This window comes from Spea bombifrons, chromosome 1 (assembly GCF_027358695.1).
Source record: "Spea bombifrons isolate aSpeBom1 chromosome 1, aSpeBom1.2.pri, whole genome shotgun sequence".
NCBI lineage: Eukaryota > Metazoa > Chordata > Amphibia > Anura > Pelobatidae > Spea > Spea bombifrons.
In genome coordinates, this window is record NC_071087.1 from 120,295,023 (window position 1) to 120,306,771 (window position 11,749).

Consider the following 11,749-nt stretch of genomic DNA (forward strand, 5'->3'; position numbering starts at 1 on the left):
ACCCCCCTCCACTTTCACTCTTTAAAGCGGCCTATAATCGAGTCGATACGGTATCTTTTAACCTAATTGGTTTTTAGTTTTTAACAAACCAAAACAACAGTATTAAACTTCCCTCCTCATCTATATTGCACTTCATCCTCCAATTAATTTTTTCAATTAGATCCGTACAATCAACCATTTTTTATTCTAAATGATATAAACCTTGTTTTTTTATGTTTTGTATTGTTTATCAGCGTATTTGCACTGCAGAGATTTACCTTGTTTTATTTTTTTTATAATTTTTTTTTTTTTTTTTTTTTTTAGCAACACAAAAGGTGATGTTCTTTCTTATTATGGATCGAAAGGAGAAAAAGAACCTGTCCAATTAAATCCAGGTCGGTGTGGTTTTTTTTGTTCTTCCCCAGACCACATGCTCTGAATATTTCCATATTATAAACACATTAGAAATATTTCTACACATGAATTCCAAGGACTGTGCCTTGAAAGAAAAAAAATTCTAGCCTAATAGGTAAGAGATTTTAGTACAATAACAGCAGAGCTTCTTACAAATGTTTATTGGTTTAACATGTTTGAACCAGTTTATGTAGCAGTAAAATATCAAAATATTCTTGTTTCCTTGCTTTCATACACCCACTTAAAGTTTTCTGAAAGTGGAACAAACCCCCCAAAATAGAACGGCCAAACATGTGCTCGGATCTAAACAGTTCCTTGACTTACAAATTATTGCTAGCTGATTTGACAAAACAAGTGTGTTTAATCAAACTTTAACTAATACTTTCTTCAGCAGTATGGTCTTGCAGAACATTTTGATTTTTTTGGTTGGTTTATCACATATCGCACCTGTGTGTAGAATGGCATGGATATGAGCTTTGTGAAAGCGTAGCTTACTGAGATGTATTTATGTCAAGGAAGATGCTTCTCTCAAACACAAGTTGGATGTCTATAGCTTTGCCCCTTTACTGGCTGGATCCCTTACAGTGTATGGCTCAGTGGTTATTACTGTTTCAGGCTTGTGTTGAGATGTAGATGGCTCTGCTGGATAAATGTTTCGAGGCAATGGTAGGAACAGTGACATTGGCATTAGTATTAGAGACAAAAAAAATAAGTATTACAAGAAACAGCTGCCTCATGTCAGGTTTGCAAATCCCTTTGTTGCTGCAACATCCTCCTGTATTTTGTTTTCCGTGTTCATCCTCCTGTATTTTGTTTTCCGTGTTCATCCTCCTGTATTTTGTTTTCCGTGTTCATCCTCCTGTATTTTGTTTTCCTAATTGTGACTTTTCTCCCAGAAAGAAAAATGTTTTACTGTCAAAGTTCTACTCTACTTTCTCTAGTATTCAGTATTTCCAGTTCTATTATTTACCCTGGCAGTAAATAGTACAACCTGAGACAAAAATGTCTTCACATGCATGTGCAAGTATTAGCAAACGCTTTCTCATTACAATCTTCCAAGATTTTAGTATAAGATACTCGATAGACACTGCAACTTGTTGGGACATGTTTCCTGGGTTTTCCCAATGGCTTTGTGATTAATAAAATAGATAACTCCTTTGACTGATCAATTCGGTTACACCATCTTCAAGTTACCTGTGGCCACTTTTAGGATCCCAATCGGTGAATTTAGGCTTGGGACCAGCCCAGCGTTCATCTATCTACCATTGTCCTCTCTGCTGAGCACTGGAATATGACATGGTATCATGGCCCTCTGACTCTTAAGGATGCATGGTGCACATACAGATTGCTCTGCAGCCCTTGTCAGCTAGGCCTTAGACCTCGATAGTTTGATTGGGACAGTTACAAGGGACATCTCTGAGCTTCCCAACTGGCCCATCAAGTGAACGGGGCACTGACTAAGGGGCTGATTTGCCAGTAGGTCAGCCTACCCCCCAGTTTTTCAGCAGAGTGGCTGCCTCACCCATTGACCTGCCACCTTAAGCCTTGGCCACAATAATATTCAGGTATAAGTTTTTTTTTATTTAGTGGCATTACTTGTTAGTTGCAAACTCTTCTTATTTTGAACCTAAAATTATATCTAGTTGATTTTATTTTAAGCTACATGTAAACAAACCCAGGTAGTCGATCGTGTGAACCCTTTAACTTTTCCATAGTCACTAATTGGTATTTCATTATGCCGTAATGATCTCTGGTTATCCTCATTAAATGCTTATGGCCTTATTTGCTACAGAGCAGCCATTAACAGTTTCCAGTACAAAGATGTTTAAGGCCTCGCTGGGTCTGCAAAATGAGGAATAAACACATTCTTAATAACCAATAATTTGAATCATTGGAAGTGGATGAGACAGTGGAGTATGAAACACTGAATAGTAACGTACTCTGTTCCTATCATTCATTACTGTCCAATTTAGAACTATGGACTATATTTCTTATGGGCTGCAGAAAAGAAGGGACACGGGTTAATCTCTGCACCCTGCACCAAGCAGGACTGCTGGTAAAATTTAACCTGTCTCAGTCCTATATGTCTATAGCATCCTAACAATAGCAAGAATAGCTGGGGTGCTACAGTGCTCCCTTCCAGATTTGTTCTATTTTTGCGTTTTTGTCACTTTAAAGTTTTCCAGATCATCCAACTCATTTTAACCCCTTAATGACAAACCCCGTACATGTACAGGCTCAAAATGCATTGTTTTCAATGGGTTTAGGGACTGCCCATTGTCCTTAAGGGGTTAATATGAGACAAAATCAATGTGAGTTAACACAAAATGCAGCTTTAAAATAATCATTTAATTTATTGAAGGTATAGAGTTGTGTAAAAAATTAATTGGTCCCATCAATTATAGTAAGTTGCCCAAGTTCTAAAGGAGCAAAGTAACCTCAGACCATCACACTACCACAGCCATGTTTTACTCTTGGTATGATGTTCCTATTGTGGATTGCTGTGTTAGCTTTACGCTAGATGTAACGAGTCCCATGTCTTCCAAAAAGTCCCACTTACGAATCTACAGAATATTATCCCAAAAGTTTTGGGATCGTCAAGATATTTTTTGGCAAACTTGAGACAAACCTTTATGTTCTTTTTGGTCAGTAGTGGTTTTTGCCTTGTAACTGTCCCAGGGATGCCATTTTTGCACAGTCTTTCTTATTTTGAAACAATGAGGCAAGTGAGGCCTGCAGTTATTTACATGTGACCTCGTCCATGCGCTCTTGGAGGAATTTTTGGTAGGCCTCTCCTGGTAGGGTTCACCACTGTTCCATGGAGCTTAATTAAAGGTTTTTTGGCCTCTTTTGGATCAAGAATAGGAAGGTTAGGTAGAAGGGTTGAACTTGATGGACTTAGGTCTTTTTTCAACCTTATGAACTATGTAACTATGTTTTCTCCATTTGTACATAATGGCTCCCACAATTGTTCACTTGAGTCCCAGAATATTTTCCAGTTTGATAGATGTCAATGACTTTTTTCATTTGTTGAATTTCTTTAGATCCATGGCATCATGTGCTACTTTTTAAAACCTTTTAGCCTACATCACTTTGCAAGACGGGTTCTTTTTAATTGATGTTTAGATCCAACAGATCTAGCAGTAATCATGCCTGAGTGGGTTTAGTCAAAATGAATCAAACTATCAATTACATTTGGTTAATGGTTGATTTAGTAACTAAGGGGGCGATAAGCAGGGCTGGGCTGAAAATAAAAAACAGCTATGGAAATAATTGCATACCAGCCCCATAGCATAGCGACATTATTTTCTTGTTCATAAACAGGAAAACCCATGCATTTTAAAGCACACTTGAAGAATATATTATTGATAGATAAAGACAGATATTAAAGCACATAAGTCTTTATATATAAAGTGGAACAATCAGCAAGAACTGTCTATCAATTGCTATGGCTATTAGACTACATTTAGAACTTTGCCCCACAATTACTCTTTATGTAGAACTTCCTTTGTTCCTAATATCACACGAGATTGGGTCAGACCAATCAATATTGTCAGAATATTTAAAATTCAACTAATAAACGCACAGGCGTGGCAAAGTTCAGTTATTAAGATTCTGCCAGCCACAGGTGTGGCTAAGTTCCATTAATGGGCAAAATCCAGCTAATAACATAGTTTGCAAGCCATAGGCGTGGCAAAGTCCAGTTGTCAACACACAGTCTGCAGGCCGGCGTGGCAAAGACCAGTAACTATTCATATTCAAATAATCATACGCCCCCCCCAACCATTCTCCTCCACCTACAGTTTCTATTCCCCCCCCATAACGCACCAACATAAATATATAATATTACAATAACTATTAACCTCACCCTAGCCCCCCTCTCTCCACCTACCGTTTGGGACACCTGACCATTAGACCAACAGGGGCTTTTATGAAATAGAATTCTAAATACATTATTAATATGTAGTTGGTCCCCACTTTGCAGCTATAATAGCTTCCACTCTTCAGGGAAGGCTTTCCACAATATTTTGAGGTGTTTCTGTGGGAATGTGTCCCATTTTATCATGCAGAGCAATTGTGTGGTCAGGCACTGGTGTTGGATGAGAAGGCCTGGTTCACAATCTCTGTTCCAGTTATTTCCCAAAGGTGTTCAGTAGGGTTGAGGTCAGGGCTCTGAAGTTCTTCCGCACCAAACTTATTCAACCCTGTGTTTCTGAACCTTGCTTTGTGTACTGGGGTAAAGCATGCTGGAATAGAAAAGGACCATCCCCAAACCACAAGGTTGTGAGCATAGTATAGTCTAAAATGCCTTGGTATGCGGAAGCATTAAGATTTTCCTTCACTGGAAGTAATGGGCCCCAAAAAAAAATGTATCCCTTATCCACCAAACATTACAGTTGGCATAATGCTGGCAGGTAATGTTCTCCTGGCATCTGCCAAACCCAGACTTGGAGGGGACTGAGTACCAGCCTCCTTCCTACAGACTATGGGCCCTGGTATGGATTGCCACGTTTCCCAAAGTACAAGAGACTCTAAAGACTGTGGAGCTTGGAAATTTGGGGAGCCTGCATTTTGGGAGGGGGTTTATGCATAGTGTTACTCTCCATCGGGTCAGGACTTATAGGACAGAGATTTCATGGCAGGTTTCAGCCAGAAGTCAGGGAACCGCCCGTGTTTACCATCCTCCCCACAGACTACAATTGTGGCCACCTACTGGGCTGCGGTGGGCTGAGGGCAAATACTGAGCCGTGTGCAAAGGGGGACCTGATGGAAAACTTTGTGTGGCTTGTTGTGTCTATTGTATGTAAATTACCCCTTGTACTGTTTAAATACCCCTGTGTTTCCAAATAAACTGAGTCCTGTTTTCACCTCAACATGAGTGTTGCCTGATGCTTGGGGTGGGCTGCTATGATCCTTTATTGTCCTTTTTAGGACAATAGCCACACTGTGTAGCTAAGCTTCAGCTAGCCACAGTGCCACCGCAGCTCCCATGCAGTGGCGTCCTCCCTTCTTTCTACAACGCTGGTTCTGTCTGGCGCTGAAGTGTTTAATCGTTGGTGTCCCGGCAGGAGGAAGCAACGTTTGGCGGGAGTACCCAGTCGGGGTACTGGTTGTTCCCATCATAAGTGTGCCAAACAGGGAAAAGTGATTAATTACCCCACAAAACACATTTTCACTGCTCCAGAGCTTCCATGATCTAGCAGTGCTGAAATTTCACAAACTGACTTATTGCAAAAGTGGCATCTTATCACAGTACCACACTTCAATTCACTGAGCTCTTCAGAACGCGTAAAGGATTTTGTGTTTACTTGGTTTATCTGTGTCTGATAATATAATTAGTTTGATTTAAAACATTTAAGTGTCACAAATATGCAAAAAATAGAAGAAACCATAAAGGGGCAAATACTTTTTCTGCAGCCCTGTGTAAGAAAGACATTTAGTTTTGGGACAATATACTACCTGACTAAGTGAAGAAAAGAAGACTCAATACGTCGCTATAGCTGGGCCATCATACTTGCTCTGTTATAACCAAACCTGGCATAGCTTGTGTACGCCAATTATAAACATTTATTTTTATTTATTTTTAAACAATACTGATGGCATACATACCCACAGTTCCCAAAAGTCCATCTTTGAGAAACCCCTCTATCCTCCTTTTCTGCCACAATATCCCTCCTTTTTTAAGAGATCAAAATGTTTACAGTCCAAAAATAACAGCGTATATCTAGACTAGATGGGCCGAATGGTTCTTATCTGCCGTCGCTTTCTATTTTCTATGAAATAACACAAAAGTGTGTGTATAGATAGTAAAGTTCTTGTGTCCTTAAAAAAACTAATAATAGGTCAAAGACCCCTCCACACCCGTAATACAAAGGTGTTCCTCTTTGGTCATTTTGAATGGATGAGGTCTGCTGACCAATCAGTTATACACTTATACATCAACATTTTAATTATTATTAAAGCACCAGTAACTTCCTTAGTAATTGTTTCTTCTGTGGCGGTAATTGGAGTTCACCGTCATTCTTAATGTGTTTGTTTGGTTTTTAGTCTTTGACTGCTGTAGCCTGTTTTTGGTACAAGCTGGATATAAATTCTGTTTCATGTCAGTCAAAAATTCTAGAGCAAGATCACTACATCCAAGCACAAAACAGAAAATCATATATTAGTGGTGCTATTGATACTTAAAAGGAATTATATCTTCCTACTCTGAGACCCACCAGGGACATCACAAGGGCATTTCATTCAAATGTTCATTCTTTTCCTATGTCACCTCAATGAATACTTTATTTTTATGATGGTGTCAGTCAAAGTAGGAAGTTGCAATACACTTCTTGGACTCTATGCATTGTCTATAATTATCAGGAAAGACTAAGGGAAGGAACTTAGGGAAAGAAGAGAAAAGGAAGATGTGATAAAACATTTAAATACTTAAAGGGATTTAGGAAAGTCAGGAGGAAAGTTTATTTCAAAGATAGGAGAGTGTCATAGTCTAAAACTAGAGGGTCTGAGGTTTAGGTGTAATGTAGTGAAGTTTAAAAATTGTATTGTAAAATGGAATTTTCTGAATGTCTTCCTTAACCCTTAAGGTGTGTACGGCTTGAGCTGCAGTCTGTTGGACACCCCATGGAAGAAACTCCAACATGGGAAAAAATTGTTTGCGGACATCATCAGAAAGAGCCAGGACACTACCCGAGAGGCCTTTGTTCAGGAGCTCATTACAGTGATGAACAATGAAGAACAGTAAGAACAAAACGACCTACTTTTTACATTTAAACTGCCTCTGCAGCATTTCTGTATCTTGATTCTAGAGACAAACCAGTCTGCCCTTAAACTTTCAGTGACATTAAGGGAAGCCAGAATTTTTTTCCCCCATGACTGGTGTACTCTGATTTGAGGAAGGGTCACAGAAGATTTACACCATGTTTTCATAGCAAGGGTTTCAGAAGAAGCATGCCATTATCTTTCCCTGTTAGCTTTATTGTTGTAGTAGTATTATAATGAAGAAATAAAAAAAATGCAATAATGTGAACACACATAAGACACACTACAGAAAGAGAATAGGATTTCCTCCTCCTGTGACTTTACAGTCCACTAGGTACTCGGGGTGGATGAGACAAAAGACGAGGGACTGCTGTGGTGAGTATAGTTTGACTGTAGAAGTCAGTGACCTGGAGATCTCAGAACATACAGTTTCTTTCAGAATACAGGATGGGGGGGAGTATTAAATGGACATATTGTATGTTGCTCTAAACAGGTGGGTTATTTATTGAGTGTTGAAATCCAGAATAATTAGCTGAGGGTGTGATGGAACAGGAATTCAAGAAGATAGGTGCAGCAAAAGTAAGATTCCCAAGCAGTGAGTGGTAAGAATTTAAACCAGCGGATGTAAGGTAAGGGAAGAGAGGACTGAGACTTGTAAAGTGGTTTGTATGGCTGCATACAGGTCTGCACTTCAGCATGCACATACCTGAGCAAGTGGTAGCCAAAAGGGAGGTGACCTTTTGTGATCTTGCTTTCAGATTTAATTTGGAACTCTGTAGTGAGTGATGCTGCAGAGGACAGCACTTCAGCACTCAACTCTGCATTCGGAGTCTGCATGGCGTACTGCTTTGTGGCTGAGCTGTTACACCTAGATACTTCCACTTCATAGTAATAGCAGGGACCAGGACATATCTAGCAGGATAGAAATTTCTCAAATTGACTTTTAAAGCCAGGTTTTAAGTTACTGAACTCTTTAGTACAACCCATCCTACTGCCAATGTTTGTTAATTGCCAAGTGTGTTTTTATACACCTGTAAGCAATTGGTGTAGTGGAAACACCTAAACGTAATTATTTGAAGAAGTGTCCACATACTTTTGGTCCTATATCATATTACACACAATATCCTGTCAACCCCCAAGCTTTTTCTGTGTCCATCGTATACTCTTCTTCTTTAAGTATCTAAAGTGGCAATACAGATGTTTTTTTTGTTTTGTTTTGTTTTTTACTTTTTCTGACATTTTCCATTCTAGTGTGGCATTATTTTTATTAGTTATACAATCAAATTAAAACGGTTTGCATAAGGCCTGAAGTTTTTTTATGTGCTGTGTATGCCCTCTAGTGGCACAAAAGCCTCACACATCCAATGGGAGCTATAGTTGCTATTTTATTTTGAATACTTCAAATACACACTTCAAACTCGTGTTTATGCAGCCATAGCATTCATTGCCAATGCATATTAAAACGATTGCCTGAATGAATTCCCTAATATCCATCCATTTCAAACAGTAATTTTTGTATGTTTCACAGAAGACATGTATTAAAGGGGCTCTATGGAAGAAAAATACATATTTATCTCTGAGCATAAAATACAGTGCTGTATACAGTAAAGCAGATTTCATTTTGTTCCAGTTAACTCCCTTTATCTGCAGACCTGGGGGCTGCCATTGCAGACAGTGATATGATATTTTGGGCATCTGTCCCTATTCAAGCTCCACACTGAGCTGGTTCAGTGCTAAAGTCCTGCTTGTCCAATTAAATCCATTTCTCCATAGATTTTCATTTGACGCTGTGTCAGTGTTTTTAATGGTTAAGACTGAGCCCATAATGCTTTATAAAAAGGAGTCAGAGTGTTTGTCTAATAGATTGGAAGATGGCACAACTAGAACATATAATTGCTTATATGCAGCTGCCTTAAAATATTATATTTGCTAAAACTAGATATTAAAAAAAAAAAAAAAAGAAAAGAAAAGCAAAACAGCACAATACTATTGAAAACCTATTTTTATAATCTGGTACTGGTAATAAAAAAGATGAGTACCCCTTTTACATGGGACACATTGACCTTAAAATAGTTACGGAAAACAAAATGGATATTCACTAAAATGTTTTAAAATTGAATTGTATTAACCCCTTCAGGGCCAGGTGTTTTGTTTTCTTTATCATGTTTGTGCTAAATGACCAGAGCAGTGTTTGTTTGCTATGTCTTTATTTAACTGATTGCCCACTAACTCATTTAGTGCACCCCCACAAATTGTATATTGCTTATTTTGACAATTAGGGCTTACTTTTAAAATAATTATTATTTATAAACCATCATTAAATATGAAAAATATCAAAAAAATGTGGGGGGAAATTAAGGAAAAAAAATGGCAATTTTTTTCAGTTTCACCTATAGAAACTATACGTAACCAGTACAAATGGAAGGGGAAAAAAACTCCCAAAAAATATTTAGGTATTTTCATTTAGTTTGGCAGATACAGGGTTAAACCAGAATGATGCGCATCGCTGTTCCTAAACAAGTTGACATCCCAAAGTATTTCAAAGACCTTTTCGTGTGGTACACCCCAAATACAATTTTTTTTTTTATAAATAATTTGTGTGTGGTGTTTAGGAAACTTCTATTATCATTTGTGAAAATAACCATGTGTTCCGTATTTTAACTTGGTTATTAGTAAATATACCCCATAAGGCGAGACATTCACTAATTCTGAAGATTTTGCATTACAAGTGCAATTAATGTGGTAAGAAGTGTTTGATGTTGGTTATCTGATGTTACTGGTTTTCCAAATTTGTGTTTCAGACAGTTACCAGACCCAGCTATAGAAGAACAGGGAAAGGACTTTGTTAAACCAATCCTGAGTAGCTATTCAGCTGTATGTGTGCGCTGCCCAGGTTACGGAACAAGGTAGGCTCGAGCAGCTTGGTTTAATGCATTAGTTTAATTCCCATCATAAACTTGATGTCAATAACAAGTGTAGCAGACCATCTGAAACTGAAGAATTTTTATCTATCTTCCATAGTATACATCTTTTACGAAATAAATATTATGCAGAAATTGTTAATGTTGAACTTTTTCATATACACGTTGTAACTTTGTGTTTCAACAGCCCTGTCACAGACAAGTTTGTTTATTCAAACACATTTTACCTGCATAGCATGTTGATTCTTCACCACAGTTTTTTCTGTCCCTTTTGTGTTTAGGACCAACACCATTATCCTCATTGACGGCGAGGGACACGTCACATTCACAGAACGAACCATGTTAAACTGCGACATCACTCAATGGAAGACGAGCACCTATCAGTTCATGCTACAGAATTAGCATCTACCCACTTGGCCAGTTTTCTATAAACCATCTTGTATATTAAATCAGCAACGTATTCTGGGGCAGCAGGTCTAGAGGGTCAACAGTCCCCCTGCCACAAAACTAGGTGGCAGAGCGCTCTCTCGGGTAATATGGCTCCCCCAGCATGCTGCTGCGTAATGAGCCTGTTACAGGGTAGATCTCCAATCTCTCAAACTGGCCCATTTACTCTATGGTGGACTGTGCTGGTACAGCCTCCATAGATTGCACTCAAAGGCGCTGTGTGCCTTTAAGACCCATGTGTTCCATAGCGAGAATGGTGGCTACAGAGGGGGTACCCAGGGATGTCTATGTAACAAATGCATTGAGCTCTATAGGAAATATGCGGCCTGACTAGCTTAATGAAGAAAGACTCTGCTACTGTTGTAATTTTGAAACCAGCACCAAATTTACAGAACCAAAAAATGTTTTTAGCACCTGGTAAAAGACCTTCACAAAGAAAAGCATATAAGCACATAATCATGTTTACTACTGATTATTTAATGTGTTTTTTCTTAACCTTCACTGAATAGCAAGCACAAAGTTGGACAACAATTGTAAAATCCACTGATTTATTCTGACATATGAATTAAGGGAGTGCATCGGATTTACAGATAGATGCATTATTTCTATATCTATACCTGCAGTTGCAATGCTTTAGGTAATATCTCGGTTTTCTGTCTTTACATATGAGCACAAATAGGCAAGTTCACCATAACACCCAAGCCCATACGACAGCTGCTGGTGAGATGAAGCATTTTAATGTATTTTTGTTAAATGTCTCCAGTGGTGCCAATTGGTCTTGATGCATAATTCTTAAATTAAATAGTTCTCCCTGAACCATAAATGATCACATCCAGCTTTATACATAGGGGTGTACATCAAGGTTGCATTTTCTCTTTGTCACTTTTTAGAAGCACTCCAATTTTTAAACACAGAGATTCTATTCTGATTAGTAACATTCTATATGACTATAACATGCTTCCTACAAATCTGTCACTTAAAATGCAAGGCAACAACATTTCTTTGTTTTCTGAACTTAACTGGCTTGCTGAAAACAGTGGGCATAAGCTGTTTGTAGGGATGCCACCTTCTGTTGACCTGTTTCCTATGCACTCTTTTGGAGGCAGGAGAGGAGAGAGAGAGAGAGAGAGAGAGAAAGAAAAAAAGAGACAAGTGAGAAACAATAGTTGTAAAAAACAACTAGAAAGAGATGAGAGAAGAGATTTCCCCCTGACTCTCATGGCCAC

The 11,749-nt window shown here is 38.5% G+C and overlaps 1 protein-coding gene across 5 annotated transcripts in view; it reads left to right on the forward strand.

Annotated features, from left to right (window-relative positions):
* TANGO2 (transport and golgi organization 2 homolog) overlaps nt 1-10,533 on the forward strand; it is a 55,320-nt gene extending 44,787 nt beyond the window's left edge. For all 5 annotated transcript variants that reach the window (XM_053471280.1, XM_053471273.1, XM_053471290.1 and 2 more), the window contains 4 exons: nt 304-374; nt 6,981-7,134; nt 9,957-10,061; nt 10,358-10,533. In XM_053471280.1, the coding sequence (XP_053327255.1) occupies nt 304-374; nt 6,981-7,134; nt 9,957-10,061; nt 10,358-10,478 (451 nt within the window). In that variant the 3' untranslated portion in view covers nt 10,479-10,533. The remainder of the gene's footprint in view (nt 1-303; nt 375-6,980; nt 7,135-9,956; nt 10,062-10,357) is intronic.
* The last annotated feature ends 1,216 nt before the right edge of the window (nt 10,534-11,749 follow it).